At 39.4% G+C, this 22566-nt stretch overlaps 1 protein-coding gene across 7 annotated transcripts in view; it reads right to left on the reverse strand.

Moving 5' to 3' along the window:
- The window catches only part of KCNIP4 (potassium voltage-gated channel interacting protein 4), a gene marked incomplete at its 5' end in the record, with an annotated part of 828309 nt that overhangs the window by 93354 nt on the left and 712389 nt on the right, over window positions 1–22566 (reverse strand). The window contains one exon of one of the 7 annotated variants that reach the window (XM_081132589.1): window positions 3829–3930. The exons of the other annotated variants lie outside the window; for them this stretch is intronic. Coding sequence (XP_080988715.1) covers window positions 3829–3930 — 102 coding nt within the window. The remainder of the gene's footprint in view (window positions 1–3828; window positions 3931–22566) is intronic. 7 annotated transcript variants of the gene reach the window in all.

Consider the following 22566-nt stretch of genomic DNA (forward strand, 5'->3'; position numbering starts at 1 on the left):
TTTGCATTATAGGAGAAAAACTTAAAAGGGGAAAAAAATTAAATATCCAAAAGCCAGGGGATATGGTCAAATACAATTTATGGTAACTCTAGAATGTAATATGCTTGACATTAAAAATGACCTTTACAGATTCTTAATAACAAGGCTAATATTGGTGAAAGTGTGCAATGTAAAAAGGATCCGAGTTTGGTACAGATGGTATCTCATCGATACACACACAGCAATGAAAAAAGACGCTAGTACTTATTTGTTGGCACTTCAAGGGAGAGGAGTGCAGCGGGACCAGGAGTGGGCTGTGGGCTGTGAGTGGGGCGTGTATTTGTGTGCGATTGCTCATCCGCTTTGCACTTTCCAAATTTCCTGCCATGAACCTTTTCACTTCTGTAAATAAACCACTCACCTTCCCAACACCCAAGGAGGAGGAAGGCTATCCTGTGGCCGGTGTTGACACCACAGGTTACTCTCAGGGGTGGGAGCATGGGTGGAAGCTAAAAGGAAGGCTGATTTGAGCTCACTGTGATAGAGAATGCTCCTGGAAGCTGGCTGTCACTAACGGGTGGCTTCCTGAGGAAGCTGGAATGCTCCCTGGTGATGGCAGGAGTCTCTCTGGGAACTAGACATGACTACATGTCTATCCGATTCTCCCTCTAAACGCTCAGGTTCTTGACTGTGGAAATCTAAGTGCTCCATGGCACAGCAGGAGTATAGGCTTTCCTGCAGGAAACAATTTTTTCTTCTGCTATTTGCATAATATGGATAAATCTCACATCCCTGCCAAGAGGAATGAAGAGTTCCTTCTTATCTACCTTTCGGGAAAAAGAAAATGAAATTGAGGGTGAGTATTGGCCCTTTACTAAATTCACTTTCAGCCTCTAGGTTTGAAGCTGCATGGGACCTGGTTTAGAATATTTCCTCAGCCACCTTGAAGCCATTCAAGCCAGGAACTAGCCCAGCCAAGCCTCCCCTCCCCTAGGGCTCTCTGCGAGGCACCCATGCTCTTCCTCCTTCTGGCTGGGGGTCCTCTGCCACTGTGGTACCACCTGCTTTGTACCTCGTGTCCTCATATCATCTTTACAGATCTGTGTCTCCCCACTTAGGGCCCAGATCATACATAGGGATCTAATGAAACCACTGTTGTAAAGCAAATAGCAATGGAATTAATGTGATCTCCTTTCTAAGTAATTTACTTCCACATGCTGGGGCTTTCTTGTGCTGGGGAACTAATGCAGCAGGAGTTTTATACCTGTAGACCTTTTGGAGTTCACAAATCAGTGGCCATGCCTAGCATGGGTTCACTATCAACCAGTTTTATGAAATCACATTTTTATAAAAATAGTTTTTGGAGTCATTCTGCTAATTTTTCAGTATCTTTTTCTTTCTCTCAAGAAATACTCTAGACCTTCCGGCGTGGCTCAGTAGTTGAGCATCGACCTGGGATCCAGGAGATCGGGGTTCAATTCCCGGTCAGGGCAGGTGCCCGGGTTGCGGGCTCCATCCCCAGCGGGGGGCATGCAGGAGGCAGCTGATCAATGACTCTCATTATTGATGTTTCTCTCTTTCTCCCTCTCCCTTCCTCTCTCTGAAATCAATAAAGATATATTTAAACAAAAACAAAAACAAAAAACAAAAGAAATGTTCTACTTCTCATTTTTGGTTGGAAATTGTGGTGCATCCTCTGTGAACATTTCTTTGTGGGCTTTACCAGATGTTGGTACAGGAGGCGTGCTCACGAGGGCCTGGCGATGTTGATCTTACCTAAGTAAACATAGTGATCCATTTGAAAGTTAGCAGCAATGGCTCTAATAACCAACACTTGCTGACAGATAGTGGCAATATAAATATCTGTAGCTTCAACATCATGTAGGACTAGGATTTGGCATTACTCTGAATTATGGCCTTCTAGGTTGTTGATGACACATTAGGTTTTGTTTTTGAGATGGTGTGCATGTGTTTAAAATGAAGGGGAAAAAGCAAAGCAGTCTTTTTCAATTATAGTTCTAATATTTTTATCCAAAAGATTATTACTAATAAAAATAATTTTGTCCTGTCTCCTCTCTTCACAGAATGATCTAGTAAGACAGATCTTTATAAAAGCTGTTTTATTTACTACTCTATCTCCAGCACAAGAACAGGGGCTGATGTATAATAAATATATGTTGAATGACTAAGTGAATTAATTAAATATTATTATTACAATATATTACCTTTGGTCAGTGTCACTGAAACGAATTACTGTTCTATTCTGGGACTTTTGACTGGATGTATTGGGTTGTTTGAAGTACTTTACATATTTTCTCCATTTTTGTTGTGGAGACTAGTGAAATTTTAGGGCATTTACATTTTCAAATCATGAATTGGGTACATCAGTTCCTAGAAAATGGTGTGGCAGAATAAAAAGAGGGTAGGTAAAGACATGGGTTATTTCGAACCTTTTCCTTATGTTGCATTAAAGATAACTGATTAGCAAGTGAAAACAGAATCATGCACCTATATCTTTTGAATGGCAAAAGTAAAATTTGGTGGCTTTTTTTTTTTTTTTTTTTTTACCTTAGATAGTGAATAAGGTAAATATCACTGAAAAAGTTAACTGGACTGAAATTTCAATATTCAAACCAGCATTTTAGCCCCTCACCTAGAATGTTTCTCCTAGTTTCTTAGTGCTTGCTTTCCTCACTGGTGAGGAATACCACCTCTGCGGCTGATTCCAACAGTTGTTTGATGCTTGAAAAAAATTGTCCATGAAAGAATGCTTGTGAACATAGAATATTCATAAATGTTCATTATATATTATATATAGCATCTTTTAAAAAACAAAGGGTTTCCCCTGAGATATGCTCATTTTCTACTCCTCAAGAATGCCATGAAACTGGAGAGAAAGAAAAAAAGGAGAGTATGCTAGTCTATCCGTCACCTTGGCTAAGCTATAGTATCGCTATTTAATCAAGCACTAATCTGAGTGTTACTGTCTAGATATTTTGTAGATGTGATTGACATCCTCAATCTGTTGGCTTTCAGTCAAGGAGATTGCCCTGGATCATCTGGGTGGAATCAATAGCTTGGAAAGACTTAGGCAAAAACTAAAGTTTCCTGCAGAAGAAGGAACTCTGCTCAAGACTACAGCACCAAATCCTGTCTGAGTTTCCAGCCTGTCAGCCTGACCTGTGAATTTCAGACATGCCAGGTCCTATAGTTGTGTGAGCCCATTCCTTAAAATACATCTCCTTATATTAGTGTTTGATTTTTGTGTTTGTATGCATATATTATATATATACATATGTGTACATGTATATGTATATGTATACATGTATCAGTTCTGTTTTTCTAGAGAATCCTGATTGATACAAGTAGAGAGTGAGCAGAGAAAAAAAGTCACATTTGCATAATTTTTTCACTTCATAGTATTTTTTCCGAAACTAGTGATATATCTGACATCTGGCAGTATCTAAATTACAACACCAAGTGCACGTATGGGAGTCAAAAAACTCACAAGGTAAAACACTTTAAAGGGCACATTGCTTTGCTCACAAGTTAGGCAATGGGAACCCAAGAGTTATCTGAGTCTAGTCCCGACCCCTCACATCAAAAAGTTTCTAAATGTTTTGAAGCCCAAGCTCCCATCACTAACACCATGCTGTCCATCTGCTAATCGGGGAGCTCCTCGCAATTGCACAAAACTTCCCTGGAGTATTTAGAGTACATCAATAGAATTGATTTTGCAGAATATAACGTATGGATTCTCTTTAGAAGCAGAGAACTGCAATGCATGCAGACCTAAACAAACAAAACAAACATTTTTGGGGAAAGGAACAAATGAAAAAACAAACTTGCTTTGAACAGCAGGAGACGATGTTTTGGCAGCTGAGCAGGGCAAGAGCTTCATGAGCCGCTCTTTGATGCTGCGCTTGGTGCTGCTCTGAGCGTAGAGGAAACCTAGAAGATACCGATGGTTGGGTGCTGTTAACGCTGTCTTCCACGAGAAACCAGGGCAGGCTGCGTGGTTTGTCAGAGGAAGCCGGCAAGCAGGACCTGAACTCAGCCATCCGCTCAGGCAATCACAGGCAATAGGTTGGGACCCCAGGAGGAAAATCAAAAACCCTTTCCCCTTCTGTTTTTCTCATGTTTTAGGTTTTCTTTTCAAACCTTTTCCTTATGTTGCATTAAACATAATGATCAGCAAGTGAAAACAGAATCATGCAAGTGTATTTTTTGAGTCACAAAAGTAAAATTTGGTGGCTTCTTTTTGACTCTAGATTGGGAATAAAAGAAATATCATTGAATGAATTAACTGGATTGAAATGTCAATATTCAAACCAGCATTAAGGGCCCACATGGCAGTTTTCTGTTCTCATTGCTCCTTGTCTTTGATTACCAAGGAGAAAGATGCTTTGCATAAATCATTCACACTGCAATCACCTGGTAGTACATTTGCCTTCTCTGAAAGTGAGAAAATAGATGTCCTTGATATGCAGCTTCATTAGCATAAGCTGACAAGCCCAGAGAGGAGACAGTCCTTCACAATTTTTCTCCTGTCCACACCACTGAATGGAATTATTCAATCAGGAATAGACAAAAGGGAATCTGTGACTTCAGATACTTCAGGAGGTCTCAGGAATGTCACGAGTCACCCAGTGGGCAAGTCCCAAACACTTGACTGTCGAACTCGGCATCAGCCTGCCCACCTTGAGTGCCCAGAGCTTGAATTTGCATGTGGATAGATATATTGCCTCCCCCAAATCAGTTTGGAAGAGTTTGAATATAAAATGACAGCAAGAGAACCAATTTAGATTGAGTTTAAATCATCTTTATAATAGGAGTCTTGAGAATGTATTGCTTGTTGCTTTTCTACTTTATAATTTCGATCTCGTAATTGTAAGAAATCCTGACCACAAGGTTACTGATCTCTTTCCCTTTGGGGCTGGTTCCACCCGACATTAGTGTCTATTGGCTAAAAAACCTGATAGATTTCTTGTGTGTGGGATGACAGTAAATTAGTAGATACATAAATCAAATCAGATCATTTCCCTGTTTAAAAGCCCTTAAAAATCTTTATGTTGTCCTTTGGGGGGAAAAACACACACACTTCCCACCATGGGCCCCAATCTTCTTACTCTGAGAGCATTTTCTACCATCCACCGAACTGCTCCAATGGGCCATCGACCATTGGCCACACCACCTTTCTTGCCTTTGTTGGGATTCACAAAACAGGCTGTTCCCCTGCTCTTGACACTGACTGGGTGTGAAATGTCTCCTTCACTTGATATCCCAGGTGCTGAGTGAGAGTCTGGCACATAGGAGGAGATCAAGAAATGTCTGACAAATGAGTGAATAAGTTCACTTTTAATATCAAGAGAAGACCGGATTTCATGCCCTAGATTGGTATGTAAGTAAACTTTTAAACTTGTAAAATAAAATAAATCTGATTTACATAACACAGACTCTTTAGTTGGCTTCTTTCTACTATGTTTCTACAGGGAAAGGAGTACATACAGCTAAGAGCCACTTCCTTCTCAGGACATTGGGTTTTACTTTAGCTCCTTAGGCAGGATGTTGCTTCTTCTTTCAAGTAACTGAAGACTTCCATTCCACTGTACGTGGAATCTGGTGGGTCCTTAGCCAATTACCAATTTCTAAATGCCCATGCAGCCTTTAAAACTCAACTCAAATACACATGTACCTGGCAAACTATCCCTATTGTATCCTGACGCCTTCTTGAGGAAAGAGAGGCCTCGCCTTCCTCCGCTCTCCCTTCTCTATTGTTCTAGTGTCACACCCTCTTGTTCTGGATATCACATCCTATTGCAGAGTGAAGCCCTCTCCTGACAAAGAAAGAGAAGGTTCTATCAGCCACCAGCAGTAGGAGAGAGCTTTTAGTTTTATTTACTTCTGACCCAGCTCCTTGCTCCAGATTTGATTTCTGGACATCTAGCCAAACTACAATCATCCCTGAGACTGGCACATGGCAGACATTCAAGAAATATTTGCAAGTTGTTTGATTCCCCCCTTTTCCCTTAAATTCTGATACCTGCCAAGCTTGCTCTCTCTACAACTGCTTCCTGGACTCTCAGGCCTGGGTGTGGGGGAGGAGTTTCCTGCTTCCCAAGTCCTCTCAGGTTGCACTCCCTGCTAGCACCCATTATTGGGTAACTAAAGATGTTCTTCCCTGGAGCATCTTTTGAACTGCTCTTATTTTTGGGGGAGGACCCTTAGAACTTTAAAAGAAAAAGCACGCCTGAAAAAGAAAGAGGGCTTAGAAAGGTGCAGGCATGCTCCAGAGGGAGTCAGCAGAGACTACAAGGTAGACAGGCCACTGTTTTTAATCATGAGTTAGAAGTCCCAGATTTCAGTCCCTGTTTTACTACTTCAAGCTGAATGACCTTGAATAGGTTATTAAACTTCCTTGGTTCTCTGTCTTTTCTTAATAAAACAAAAGGATTTATAGTAAAGGATCATTGTTGTCAAAACGCAGTTTAAAGGTCCATTTTAGGAGTACACAGGGAGGGGAAAGTAGGTTTACAGTTGTTCATATGGAAAATAATACAATAAATAATAAATAATAATACAAGAATAAACTCTGTTTCGATAATTGTAAACTTATTTTTTGCCCCACCCAGTATTTAAACAGAAATTGTATATGGTTACTATCTTGTTTTTATAGTGTTTTCTCTTCAGTGAGACCTTTAGCTCCTAGAAGGCTAGATGTGGACATCATATAATTTCCCCCCCCCCTCTCTCTCTCTCTCTCTGCTATCAGATTATTATGCTATTTTTAAAATTTGTTTGTTTTCCTTAAAGTGTAGTAGTTGAATGTTCAGGCACTGTAGCAAAACAGCCTGGATTGAGATCCCAGCACTACATGTCCTTGGGTAAGGTTATTTAATCTCTCTGAATCTTTTCTCATCAACAAAATGGATTAGTGATAGTACATAACCCCTAAAATTGTTAGAATTAGAATTTTATGTGATAAAATATAAAGCATTTAGGTTGATGGCTGTTCATAATACACTCTCAGTAAATGTTAGATGATATTTTTCCCCCACTCTTTGAGTACATCAGGTTTCCTCTTACCTCATTCCATGATCTCTGTCTGAACTGTTGCTTTACCTCCATGTGGCCTAGCTTATCCTTGAGATGTCAGTCCAATAATCACTTTCTAATGAAAACCTTATATGACAGACCAAACTGAATTATGAACAGCTCTATTATATGCTTATAGCTTCCTCTATCTCTCTTTGATCTCAAATCTAAATCTCATTTATCTTTATTTTCACAAATGTAATTAAAACAATTGATGATACTATCATGGGTTTGACATATGTCTTCCCTACTGCAATGTAAGATTGAAAATTTCTACTTCCATACTTTGCTAGAGGTACTATCCTACTCTAAGCAACCATGTAAATGGACAAGTTATATGAGGAAACTCTTTTCAAGGACTGAATAACAAGCAATGTAGAACTGTGGTACATGAAAGAAAAGATACCCAGGAGGTGAGCTCCACAAATGTCCTGGCTCTCTCTGCCTAGTGACATGTTTCTTCCATAGTTCACAGAGGTGGAGCTCATGTTCACTGAGCTGAGGTGGTAAAGATTGGAATTCTAGGCTTTCAAAGTGACTAGAATTGCAGGAAAGGGTGCTGGAGAAGAGAGACCTGGTATGTGTGTCAGAGGGAAGGATCCCTGTGAGGATTAAATGTGGGTCATTGTGATGATTAATTTTATGTGTCAACTTGACTAGGCTAAGGGATGCCCAGATAGTTGGTAAAACATTACCTTTGGGTGTATCTGTGAGAGGGTTTCTAGAAGAGATTAGCAATTGAGTTGGCAGACTGAATAAAGAACCCACCTTCACCAATGCTGGTGGCATCATCCACTAAGTTGAGGGCTTGAGTAGAACTGGAAGGCAGAGCAAGGGAGAATGTGTTCTCTTCCTGATTTGGGACAACCATTGTCTCCTGCCCTGTGATGTTGGTGCTCCTAGTTCTCAGGCCTTCAGTCTGACTGAGACTTAGACCATTGGCTTTCCTGGATCTCAGGCTTACAGATTTGGACTGGAAATATACCATCAGGTTTACTGAGCCTTCAGGTTGCAGATGGCATATTGTAGTTCTTCTCAGCTCTGTCATTGTGTGAGCCAGTCTCTCATAATAAATATCTTTCTATATGTCTACATGTATCCTATTGGTTCTATGTCTCTGGAGAATACTGACTAATATTGTCGTTGACCAGGGACTGTGTAATGCATACTCAGAGTCAGACTCCATCATATTTAGTAGGCAGAAGCTGCTGCAGGACTGAGAAATGGAGATAGAAGTCATGTAATGCTGAGATATAAACTAGTTCTGGCTTAGGCCAAAAAATAAATAAATAAAATGAAAGAAATGGAACTGAGCACCTCTGGCATTCATTGGAGAATTCAGAAAGACTATGATTTTGGACTAAGAATCATTTCCTAGAGTAGGGGTGATACCCTATAACTAAGTATAAGACTAAAATTAGCCTATCCTAACAAATAATAGAACTGAAGTTGCCAAGACCAAAAAGAAGTCCTAGAAACTATGGAATGACTTCCAGGACAATATTCAACACACATTAAAAGAAAATAATACAATCAAAACTCCCTACTATGTTTTATAACAATGTCCATCATGCTACCAAAAATTAGCAGACATGTGAAGTTGCAGAAAAATGTGACTCATAAGCAGGATTTAAAAACAGTCAATAGAAACAGAGCCTGGAATGACACAGATGTTGGATTTAGAAGAAAATGACTTTAAAGAAAATGATGGTCATAATAAATAAATGTGTAAAAAAATTTTAGCAGTGAAATTAAAACTACAAAAAGAAACCAAACAAAAATTCTAGAAAAGAAAAGCCAAATATCTAAAATGAAAAAGAAGCCCTCTTTAAATGGATTTAACAGAGATTGGGGACTATGAGCTTCAATAGAGATGAAAAGAGGCAAATCTTCCTATCTGAATAATAGAGAGAAAAGGAAATAAAAATAGACACATTAATTTGTAAGACAATATCAAATAGTCTAACATGAATATATAGCCAGATGAGATGAAATAAAAAATTTTGGGGAAAAAAAATTACTGATCTTACATTATACTTGGGGAAGAAAAGCAATAAACAAAAACCAATTGCAAAATATAAATTTTGGCAGGTATGAGGTCTAGAGACTTCTGTTGGTAGACGAGTTGGGAGATAGGGTGGGAAACATTTGTAATTTTAAATATTGTGGTCAGGGAAGGTGTCATTGGAGTTATATTTAAGCAAAAATATCTAATGAGATAAGAAAGTCTTATCTTATTTTGATTATTAGCAATTAGTAAAGAGTATTACATATATTAGCACTAATATATATTTGTGGAGTAATTAATGACTCACTTATTGGGTTACTCAGTTAACACTTATTGGCACTTACAATGGACAAAGTAATACCTTAAATTAATTGGCTATATAACCACTAAGTTTAACGATCTATTCACAAATTCATTGCCTTAGATATTAAAGTGACATCAACTCCCTTATCCCTGCATATAGACATCAAACCAATCTACTAAAATACTAGCACTTTGATAGTCATGCAATAGAGCAATACAAAAAAAAAAAAAGATTAAAAAGTAAATGTGCAGATTAGTAGGCCACTTTAAATTTTGATGGAAATGACTGAAAATGTGTTCATTTTTACCAATGGGAAAGGTTTTATCTTAAAAAGCCCGAGGCTACTGAAAACAGATCAGCTGTCATCATCTGGTGGCCCCATATTTCTGACCCTCTGCATCTCAATAGGGGTCCATGCAAGGGGTCATTTTTCACTGACTGCTTTGCTCGTTACACAAAAATCCACATTACCTGGGAATGTCAGGTTTCTGTGGTGGATGATGGGCCATGAATTATGAAATCAAGAAGTAATGATGATGGTGATAGACATGGTAATTTCACTGTGATGAGAATCATGCTTACTTTCCTTCTTTTTGCAGTAGAGCTGATAGCAAAGCCGAATATTCTCTGTGGCTCTGCCTGGGAATAAAGGCTCTACTGCACTATTCGCAGCCTGTTCAGCTTCTATCTTGTGCTCTTGAATTATGGACAATGTTTTTCTTCCTAGACCCTAAGCCTCTTAGGGATGTCTGGTGGAGGAAAATGGCTAATAATCTTTCCATGTCTTTCCATGAATCAATAACTATGACAAAATCACCAGGAGTTTCAATGGCACTGTGATCCCATCTGCGTCTCCTGAATCAGTGACAAGGTGACTCGTAAGCAGTGACTTCAGACTGGGGCTGGAAAGTACATTCTTCACGGGGTGCAAATGTGAACTTATCTGCAGCATGTCTGATATTTTTCAATGGGCTTGTGGCTCATAAATACTCAAACACAGGAATTAAAGTGGAATACTGAAAATATTTAATCCCCAAGAAGTCAGGGACAGAGGAATAGAGAAGTAAAGAGAATACATAATAGGACAGTAGACTTTACTGAAAACAGATCAGAGTACAGCTTATATTTTCAAATGTTTTCCTGAAGAATCAGGGGCCCAGATAATTTGGAGATACTCTTGCTGAAAATTGCCACCACAAAGAACCGATTGTAACTGGACTGCAGTTACCCTTTAAGAAAGGTAGCAGCAGGGTTAGTTGCTGAAAACCATGGGAAAATATCTACACTTAATTTTGTCACTTCATGAATTTTGGAGGCAGAATACTGACCTTACTAATTGACCTGTTTCCTTTTGCCTGATTATAAAATTACCTTTTTAAATCTATCAGTTAATTAAGAAGGAGGGAAGGAGAAGGTGCTTGAATTTGCTCAAAATAATCTACAGAATTTAAATGCAAATAGAGTCAATTCAACTCTGCTTAGAGCTGCCACTTGAAGACACCTGTTTCTCAGAAAATAAACGCTGGTCTGTCTGTCAGCCTCTCAGTCTCGTTCCTATGTCTCTCTCTGCCTTTCCAGCTTTGTGTGTCTCACTCTCTTCCTTGGTTGTTGTCACTTTCTCACCTCTCTCTCCCTTGCACTCTCCCTGCATGTCTCTCTCTGTCTTTGCCCTTCTATGTCTCTGATTGTGCCTCTCCTTCACCTTTCTCTGTCCTCTGTCTCTGTCTAGCTGTCTCTCTCTGCCTCAGACTCAATCAAGGCTGGGTCCCATTTGATCGTTACTTTTGTGCTGATTGCATGCCTCATGAAACATTTAGAGAGAGCTTTAGTCGGCTGAGGACAGGATAATTATTGTACGCTGTTGCTGAACAATTACATGATCGCAAGCCACAGTGCTTTCAAAATCAGGACTAAGTGCTTGTATTTGAACACATTCCTGCCCTGCTCTATTGGCAGAGCCAGCCAGGGAACACAAGCAGAAAACAACACTGTAAAACATCAATTTTCTTTGGGATCCTTTAAGACCGATCATCGAAGCCCAATTTTCTTCTGTTCCTCTGCAAAAAATTGCCAAAATGCTTACTTACATGGTGATATATTTTTGGAGTAAGGTACAGTCATTTACTAAATGGCAACTTCATCACAGTGTAAATGATGTAAACTGTGCAACATCATTAAAAAAATGTATTTAAAAAATTATAATAGGAAAGATAAAATAAGAAGCTAAAATTTAACTATTTGCATACAATTTGATATTATTTGAATATTATTGTGACATTTTTTTGGCTTTAAAAAAAGAAGGACCTTCTGTCATATGTGACGACATGGATAAACCTTGAGGGCATTAGGCCAGGTCAGATGAGCCAGGCAGAAAAGGGTAAATACGGCACAATTCCACCTGAAAGAAACCAGGTCATAGAAGCAGAGATCAGAAAGGTGGTTGCCCAGGGCTGGGCAGGGGAAAAGGGGAGATGCTGTTCACTGGGTATAAATTTTTGATTTTGCCAGATGAATAAGTTCTAGAGATCTGCTCTGCCACATGGTGCCTGTAGTTCACCACACTGCACTGTGCATTTAAAAATGTGTTAAGGGAGTAGATCTCTTAGTAAGTATTTTTGTCAACATGAAATAATGTAAGTAACTTGGGGCACATTAATTGCACCACTTGCAGTGGAAAGACTTGCAGCTTTATATTCAGAAAAAACTGGTTCGAGCCTGAGCTTTTCCACTTTGGGCTGGAGACTCTGGACGGGTGCCGTAACCTCGCTGAGCCTCTTGGACCTCACCTGGGTGACGGCAACACTGATAATTCCAGCCCCGGCCGCGTCCCGGGGAGGGTGGGGGCTCAAACAAGGCTGCGTGTACACAGCTCCGGGCTAGTGATGCCCTCTGCCCGACGCAGCGGATGCTGGGAGGAAGGGTAAGGCTCGGCACCCAAAGCAAAAAGCAAGATTTCGAAAGTGAGAGCAGTACCTTTTGTGAGATAGCAGCAATGAAAGCATCCCCCACACCCAGATGCCTATCTGGAGTGATGGATGCCTCCTTAATAATATATTTTTTAAAATATGAATTAAACCTAAATTCTACTGCACTAAGTATTGTCTTCAAGCTAACACATGTAACCCAGTATATACATAAAATTTAGTTCCCAAAAGCCTCGTTTCTCATGTTCACTGAACTTTACATATATATAATAAGCATTTTTAATGCTCAAGCAGTGTAACTTCAAGTTTTCCTTTGGGATAAGTAAAAAAATCAGAAAGTTACATTTGAATGAAGTGGTTTCTTCTGATAAAAAAAACCCCACAAATATAATTTATGAATTGAGTTTTAAAATGATTTGGGATTAGAAAGTTCATTTTCCTTTCCAAAAGAGTGTCTCTTTACTATATCATGAATCTTTCTGCCCCTCCCCGGCTCCATCCACATTAATTTTCATATAGCCTCGCTACCCTGTTCATTTTATCATTAGTCAGTTCCCTGATGACTGCCCTTTAAAAGCATGCTTAAAAGCCTTTAAAATTTTATTTATTTTATTTATTCTATTCAGCTTCTTTTAGTATAAAATTCTATAGAGACTCATAGTTAATTGCAAGAACGTTGGCTTTTACTTAGAGTGAAACAGGGAGAAAATGAAGGATCTTTGACAACAGGAGTGCTGTAATCTAGCTTATGTTTTGTTCAAGATATAGTCATGGTGCATTGGCAAAAATGAACCCAGTCCCTGCTCTCATGAAACTTAAAATCTAATGGGGAAGATAAATATGAACAAAGAATGCAACAGTAACACAAGAAAGTCTTCTAAATTTCACTTGAACATGATCTTGCCCTAAGGAAAGATGCAGATAAACAAGGCCTAAAATGCAGGACTCTAACCACAAGAAGATGACCTTCCACGTGGCACTCAACCTTCCCAAGAACGCCATGCAGCAGATAATACTATTGACAGACAAATGACAGGCAAGGAAATTAATTGTAGTGAGACGCTTACAGCTTGTAAGTGGCAGTTCGAGATATGAGGGCATGTCCATCTGTCTAACTCCTGTGTTTGACGTCTGGCTTCTATATTACACTATAACGGCTCCAATAAACAATTAGACTACTTCACTTATCGGGTAGCCTTCAGCTACAGAACATGTTGTACTTTGTGGAGTGGTTTTTATCCCAGCCTCACCCTGCCCTCCCGTTAGGCTTCTTAAATCATCCCATCTTAGATATGGTACCCAAAAGTTGGTGACCTGCGTTCCTCTGCTGGAAATGCTGACTCTAATCCCATTTTCTGTAGGATATCCATCAAATTCCTGGTGGTATTAAAAAATAATGCAGTTGAAGAAAAAGCTGCACTAGGAGATCCAATTTCTTCATCTGAAAAATGGAGGTAATAATATGTGACAGTTACTAATCTCAAGGGAGTTAGATGAATGAAGTCATTGTTGCAGCAAATCCTTCAAGTGCTAGAAGAAATAACATATAATCCATTATAACCTCTAATATGAAAACTACTTCCCTATCCTTCTGGGTCATTGTATTCAATTCTCATCTTTCAACAATGAATTTATTCTATACATTGATTTGTTCATTAATTTAACCAACAAATATTTATTGAGTATATATAAGGTAGACCCTGTGCCAGACACTTGGGATGAAAATCATGTAAGATATGCAGTAAAGCTCCAATGCTTACAGTTTTGTGCATACCCGTTCCTTGGCTCCAGCTGCTCATTAGAGTCACCAGGTGGCTTTACAGATTAGCCAGGCCTGCTGGGTCACTCCAGAACAAAGGACTCTCGTACATCAAATGCAAAACCAAACCTGAGCAGCATTGTTCTGTGCCGGGCCAACCACGCCAGGTAGGTTTTCCTAAGAACCATGGTTTACAGTTCTGCTATTACAAACTGACCTAGTTGTTTCAACATAAACACTGGACTGGGTTGAAGGGTGTCTCTCAAAGTTCATGTTCACAATGAACCTCAGAAATGTGCACTTATTTGGAAATAGAGTCTTCACAGATGCTATCAGTTAAATTCGGAAGAGGTCATACTGCATTAGAGTGGGCCCTAAGTTGAGTGACTTGTGTCCTTGCAGGCACATGCAGATGCACACAGGAGGAAGGCCACGTGATGAGGGAAGCAGAGATTGGGGTGATGCCCCTACAAGCCAAAGGACATCGGTGATCACCAGCAGCCACCAGAAACCAAGAGACAGGCATAAAGCAGATCATCCCTCAGAGCCTCCAGAAGGAGCCATCTGCGCTGTCACCCCAATTTCAGGCTTCTGGCCTCCTAAACTGTGAGATAATAAATTTCTGTGGTTTTAAGTTATTCAGTTTGTCGCAACTTATTACAGAAGCCCTAGGAAACTAACGAGACACCAATTCACAGATTTTCAAGACCATCATAAACAGTCAAACTAAACCATGGCCAAATATTTATCCTTTAGTTTATATAAAATATTCTTTTAACATACAGAATCAGTGCTGTACTTACAGTACTTTCTTAACAGAACTGGAAATTTTTATAAATTGCTACCCAGAATATTTATCCCAGGCAAATTAGTCACTATCCACAACTGAGTAGATTTTTCCCTGCGTGGAGTTGCCATGTTTTACATTCTGCAGTAAACCTCTGTCGAGTGCAAGCCTTCACAAAGGACTAGATGAGAAATGAGGGTCTTGGTTTCACATTAATTAGTTAATTAATTAATCAGATATTCATTAAACACCAGATGACTTTTCATATCACTGAGGCTAAAGCCAAATTCCCTACAATGGCCTACAGTAGAGTGTGCACAATCCTCCCGCCCAAACTCATCGGTCTATCTTATATTCTATTTATGCTTCTCACTCTGTCTGTCACCCACTGGTCTCTGACCGATACGTCTCCTAAACAAGGAGAGAGGCCTCAGGAGAAATGAATCCTGGTGGCGCCTTGATCTTGGACTTCCAGCCTCTAGAACTGCGAGAAAACAGGTGTTGGTTGTTTAAGCCACCCAGTCTTTTGCTGTAGTGGCTCTGGCAAACAAACACACCTAGCCATAAACTACTGTCCAACTCGGAACAGCACTGAGGAGGAAAAGGGGCACTGTCAATAATGATACCAAGACAGCTGGCATAAACTGTGGCTGCCCAGGTATAGCAGGATCTTTGGTAGCCCTACCCCGAGTCCTGTCACTATTAGCGTGAAATGTACTTTATTTACCATTGCTTTTCAGAGAGAGTGGAAGGGAGAGGGAGAGGAAGAGGGAGAGAGAGAGAGAGAGAAACATCGATGTGAGAGAGACACATTGATTGGTTGCCTCTTGCACATGCCCCAATTTGGGCCAGGGATCGAGCCTGCAACCAAAGTACGTGCCCCTGGCCAGAATCGAACCAAGGACCCTGCAGTTTGTGGGCCAGCATTCTAACCACTGAGCCCAAACAGCTAGGGCTGTACTTTACTTAGTTCTATGTTTATTGCCTGCTTGTCTACGCCAGACAGGAAATTCCTTGAGGGAAAGTATTTGTGTTTTTACTGCTCTGTACCCAGTGTCTAAATGTCTGGCACACGGTAGCGTCTCAATAAAAATATGTTGCATAAGTAAATGTAAACTGTAGGAGTGGTTGATATTCTTTGTTCACTATATAAAGGTGTCCATGTTCACTGATCTTTATAAAAAATCAACTCTCTCAATGTGACTACCAATTATTTTGTACCTGCTACATGCTAGGCAGGGTGCCAGGCACTTTACATATGCTATCATCCATTCTTACAACAACTTTGCAAGCTGGGTATGATCCTTATTTTATAGTCAAAGAACTTAAATATCTCAGAGGTTTTAAGGTCACTTCTCCTTTATCCCTCAGCAAGTACCTAAGGATTTAAACTCAGGTCTGCGTTTCCATTTTTTAAAAATTAAGTTTATTGGAGTGACATTGGTTAATAAGATTATATGGGTTTCAAGTGAACATTTCTACGATACATGATCTCTATATTTCATTGTGTGCCCACCACCCAAAGTCAAATCGGCTTCTGTCACCATGTAGTTGACCCCTTATTACCCCCCTTCCCTTCCGTCTGGTAACCGCCACAGTTTTCTGTGTCTGAGTTTTTGTTTGTCTGTTTTTTGTGCTGTTCTGTCGCTTTGCATCTCCTAAAGCAGAGATGTTTGCACATCCTCAGTAGCTAGAAAGGAGCATCAATTCAGATTTCATATCAGTAAGTCTATCAAAATGATCAATAGTTACTAGTCACAATATTGGACACGTTGAGGTACAAATGATATGCACAAATTATGTCAATGTGAGTTCAGAATAGGTCCTATTCAATTAAACAGTGTGGGTGGAAAGATCCCCAATGCTTGAATCCTAAATTCTCTGTCAGCTCAACAGGAAAATCAAGGACCACAAACCAATGTTCCTAAGTGGATACGGGCAGCTCTTCCTTCTAATTTGATTTTTAGTAACTAATGCATTAGACTGGTACACAATGTGAAATATTGTCCTTGAAAACAGGCAGCTATGTCTGCTGCTCAACATTTTATTTATTAGAAATAGAGCCGGGAAAACCCAATGCTAAAATATATCACAGCCGCTGAGGGCCTATGTCCTGAAGAAGAAACTTAATTTCATGCCAATTAAGTAGATGCTCTCTGATATCTTTTTATGTTACTTGTATCTTGACCACACCAAAATGTTGCCTAAGAGAATCCTTTGGAGTTACATAAAGTAAAGTCACACTTTGCATACAAATTTGAAATAATACCATAGAAATAATAAAGTCTCACACCATGAGAACATTTGAAAGTAATGAGATACTCAAATTTTTGTTACATTTTTAAAAGAATTTCATAACTTCAAAGCTGGCAGACTGACAGAACGGTGATTTAAGGCAATATAATATCCCTTAAAGCTTGTAACAGAAACTCTGGTCATCCTTGTTAGTCTTACGGGAACCTTAAATTGACGTCATCAAGAACATGTGCTTCAAATAAAACACAACCTCTTCATCATTCACACCAACCAGGCTTTATTTTAAAAGCAGTGGAGCTAAAATTTTAATCCTGAAAATCCTAGCATCTCTCAATTCAGTTTTACAAATGTCTGTTAATGATATGGACACATTAAAGGCTCCTTGATGCTTTCTACTCCCAGGGATCTTAGGATTTTATTGGAAAGAAGGTGAACTTTTGAGAGATAAAAGTGAAATAATTTAGAAACAATCGCTTCACTCCAGAGGCTAATTCTGTGTCTACCTCTGTCATTCAGAGCTCCCTGCACTGAAGCAGACCTATCAGGCTCTCCGGCTCCTCCAGATCTCCATGGCGTGGTATAGAGCCCTGCTTAGGAAACCGAAAGCCGTATTTTAGAAACCTGCTGTGACTAAACATTGTAAAAGGCACACTGTACATACGGGCATACTTTGGAGATATCATGGGGTAGGTTTCAGACCACCACAAGAAAGTGGGTCGTAATCTTTTTGCAGGTGGTGGGTCTTGCCTTCAATGTGTAAGAAGCACAATGTCTGTGAAGCTCAATAAAGTGAAGCACAGAAAACACTCTCTCATAGGAATCACTGATCAAGGAGGACACTGAGCTCAGGGACGTGTTTGCTTGCCTCAGATCAGAAGTCTAAGAACTAATGGGATGTGTCTATGACCTGGTCTGTCTGAACACTAAGGCAACATACACTACTCATGTTTCATTCATCTCTGTCTCCCGGCATCATGTCTACCTAGCACTGGCTACTCAATACATATTTGTTAAATGAATGGATCAATATATTGGTTGAATTCCAAAGCAGAAAGAGAGGCTCCTTTTATATGAATAAGTTATGTCTTTTATAAGGTTTCCAAAAACAATTAGCATTTGACTGGGACAATCTGAAATGCCAGACCCTAGCAAACCTATCTGTCACTCGGAGACAGGGCATTCAGAGAGCTGAGCCTTGAAAACTTGCCACCTTACTTGGTGGCATTCAGTGTTAGGCTCTGCTGGTTGGTGGGAGTCGGCGGGACAGGGGAAAGTGGTGGTAACAGGGAACCCAGCATTTTCAACAAACTTTAATAGTCTGAGAAAACAGTGCTGATGAAACACACTCAGATCATAATAAGAAACAGGCCAGAGTTATGAAATTGAGATAAGATATTCATAGCGAGATAAAACAATATTGTACTCTCAGCCTAAAATGTTGTGGGAAGCCTGTAAAAATGGTTTCTTGGGTAAGGAAAATTATGGATCCTATCTTCCTCTCTGGATGACTAAAGCCATTAAATTGAACACGACCTCAGGACTGCATGTGCATAGAATCAAGCAGGAAGATTTGCCCAATAAGTATTTTTATAGGCAAGATAGATCTGAGTTTCATGGGTGCTTAGGGGGGCATTGAACTGAGTAAGTTTGAGCTTCATGTTGATGAGAATAGGTAACAAATGCTGAGGGTTTTTGAGCACTTTACAAAGCACTATCCGATTCAGTGTATTTTATCACTATCTGTCATTTCCACTGTATATTTACTGTTCTGCCAAGACCGGGCTGTTAGCCACTTCCATTGTTCTCATAGTGATCTTCATCACACCTGAATTTCATCATCTTTAAAACATTTCTTAAGCTAGTTTTGTTTTGTTGAATTTCTTTTAATTTACTTTTAACTCTTGATTTCTAATGGTAGGCAGAATGGTCATAAAAGTGGTATCTGGGAGTAGAACCTTGATCTAAGCAAGGGAGCCTATAATGGGGCCAGAGCCCCTCTCCTTTCGTCTGTCTTTCTTTCTCAAAATGCAAGTTCCATGAAAGCGGTGGCCCAAGCCTGCTTTTGCTCTGTTGTATCTCCACTGTCTGGCTCATTGGAGGCACCTAATAAAACTTATGAAGGGTAATAATGATAATGGATAAGGGTTCCTAAGAATTACATGAGTCTATTAACAATTTATTAGCACTATGTGTCAGACATCCTTCTGAGGACTTTCCACGCAATGACTCACTTAATCTTCACAACAACGCCATGAAGAAGGCATTATCATCACCCCCATCTAAACATGAGGAGACTGGGACCCTGAGAGATATACAGTAGCCTGCTGGGGTCACTCAGTAAGCAGCAGAGCCAAGACTTGAACCCATATCATCTATGTCTGTGTTCAGGGCTCTTAACAATCACTTGCCCAATGTTGGCCATATCTCATAACAAATAACTGGTCAATAAGGCAGGTAGTGTGGGGAAGCGATGTCTTGAAAGAGACCTTTGTGCAATCACTATATAAGATAAAACAAAGTGGCCTCTCATACATCAAGGAAGGCTAGCTCAATAAAGAAAGGCCTGGAACTTACCTAGAAAATTCACGACTGGCTATACCTTCAATTGCCCAAGCCTACTGCTTTGAGCAGACTGCCGTCAGCCCCTCTCTGCTCTGAGGCAGCCTTGAAGTCCCACTCTGTTACATTATCAATTTGAAATCAAACATAGCAGGTGGTGCCTGGCTCTCCTAGGTGGGTACCTCTCAGTTTGCCAAAGATTCATAAAAACAATATTTTAAAGAACTGCATTTATGCAACAAGCTAATTTTCTTCTCAGTTTGAATTCCATCATTCTTTAGCCCTAAGAATAAAAAGTGAGCGAGCTGAAGCAAATAGATAGAGCTCTCGACACTTCTGTATGTTACGTATGCTGACTCTTCCACGGTAGAAATTCTGCTCCTATAGTCAAGCTGCTCACCCAGAGTTGAGACTCAAGAATCCAGAGAGTTTTTATATATGCTTTTTCAAAATAGAATTTTAATTGATTTAATAACATTGGTTTAAAACTACACAAAACTTAATTCCCCCAGGAAAGACTTGTGACAGCATATTGAACTATTGTCTAACAGAAAAGCTCATTAAAAACTGTGCCCCTGGTTTCTATTCGGGGTCAGGTCATAGAGACACTCTCTGCCTAAGATGTAGCAAAATTTCACATTTCCACAAGGAAATCAGGTACTCACTATAAACCATATTTTCTGTACAAATAAGATAGAAAAATGAGCCACTCTCATCAGTAGGGAACCCTCTCCAAATCCAGGTTCTCAGATGCCAGACCAGGGGCAAGCTTGTAGGCAGGTCCTATCGACAGCCGTCTCAGGCCTGCCTGTGTGTGAACTGTCTCCTACGTCATTCCTGAGGGCCTTCGGTTGAGAAAGATTCCTGGCTCCTTGGGGTCCTTGCAATGCTTGACTACAGGAAAGCTTGAGAGGTGAGGGGTGCAGACAATAAAGCAGGGGTACAGCGGGGCTCTGTCTCCCCTCCCTTCTGGGCGAAAGGAGACAAAGCTTGGATAATGTATGAATTAATCATATCATCTACTTCTCTTCCGTTCTGATTTTCCTGTTCATCACAGTACTCATCGGGGCCAACAGAGGTGATTTAAATGTGTACATGACGAGACAACATTAGCTGCGTTTCTGAAAACACCTCATGTAATGTGTTTCTGTTTTAACATGTATTAGAGCTAGACATTTAAAGTCAACCTCTGCAGAGCCCTTTGGAAACGTGAGCACTCCTTTCACGAAGCTCACTTCTTGTCATTCATCCTGCAAATCAGAGGCCAGGGTTCTGAGGACCTGTGAAGTAAGGCACGTTTGTGGGGCATTCGGACTCTCTGTGGCAGCTTCTACACGAACCCCTGCAGCACACTGGACCTCCCGGAAAGCCCTGAACTCAGAACAGCTGCTCTTGGATTTCTTGGTATCATCTGGCATTTAGGCTACCAACTGCATTTCTCCTGATCAAATATAACTTAGCTTTTGGGCACTAGGAATAATTGCAAAGCCAAAAATAAATGGTTATACCCCTCTAAACAAAGCAAGAAATTATAAAATCAACCATTAGTATTGAAATACAGCCGTATTGTATTTTTTTAAAGATGTTCTTACTGGTTTTATTTTGGGACTGTGGCTAGATGGTCTTTATCCAAGAAAGTGAGTGATTATTTTCATGAGCAGAAGAGAAAGAAGTGTGTGGGAATAACATTTAAATTGCTGTTTTCTTTGAAGCTATGCTAGGATGTATAACTTGTGGGTCTGCATTCTTCAGAATTTAGGGATATTTATACCTATTTTAAAATATTTTGAGAACTGTTATGTTTTTGTTTGCAGTTCTTTGAAATATGATAACACTAGATTAAAAGTTAAAAGGCTTTTGCTTGATGCAATATTAATCCTTTCGTGGAATAACATTACTAAGGAAAGAAAAAAAGATGAAGGCAAAAATGTTTCTCGTTAGCATTTTGACTTCTGGGGGAGGACTTGAGACTGAATTCTAGTTGTTTGTTTTCAGTGTTTATTGTAGCTTAAACTGAAATGTGTGGGATTTAGTCATAATGTCCTAATACCATTAAAGTTGTATACAACTGAGCAGTTCAGTACCATAAAAAATGCCAAGTGTATATTTTTAAAAGTGTGTTTTTTTAAGCTAGAAAATAATACCACAGCATTTATTTTTAAACTATTATTTGTCTAAGAAGTGCTATATTAAAATATCTATTGTTCTAGGGCTTGTTAATAATTGAAGACATGATTTATTTCCAGGAGACTAACCTACTCAATTCTAAGAGGAACAATAGAAAGAAATACATCAGGAAAAAACCTAAGAACTGTGTGTGTGATAAAATATGTTGAAAGTTAAAAAAATGCATTTTTTCAGTGTATGCTCCAATATATAGCAGTTTGTTTTCACTTTTAAAACTATTTAAAAGCTATAGATTACATTATCGTATGATTAGAAAATACAGATTTTCTAGGATAATTCTAACTACATCACATTTTCTTTTTAACTTAAGTAGACTTGTTAAAGCATGCTGAAGTGTAGATTTGATTTTCAGGCTTTTACTAAGATTTTCATATAAATGAATTTAAAACTTTTTCCATGGCATAAATTAATATAAATAAATAAATTAGAAAAAAATTGCCAGAGGTAGATCATTTTATACACACACACACACGCTTCTATTTTATTATTATTATTTTAAAGATTTTAAAATTGATTTTTAGAGAGAGATGAAGAAAGGGAAAGGGAGAGAAAGAAACATTGATTTGAGAGCAAAATTTTAATCAGCTGACTCCTGCCTGATCCCTATGGGGGATCAAGCCCAAAACTTAGGCATGTGCCCCTACCAGGTATCTAACAGGCAACCCTTTGGTGAATGGGATGAAGCCCAAGCAATTGAGCCATACTGGC

Source organism: Miniopterus schreibersii (assembly GCF_964146895.1).
Source record: "Miniopterus schreibersii genome assembly, chromosome: 1".
Classification (NCBI taxonomy): Eukaryota; Metazoa; Chordata; class Mammalia; order Chiroptera; family Miniopteridae; genus Miniopterus; species Miniopterus schreibersii.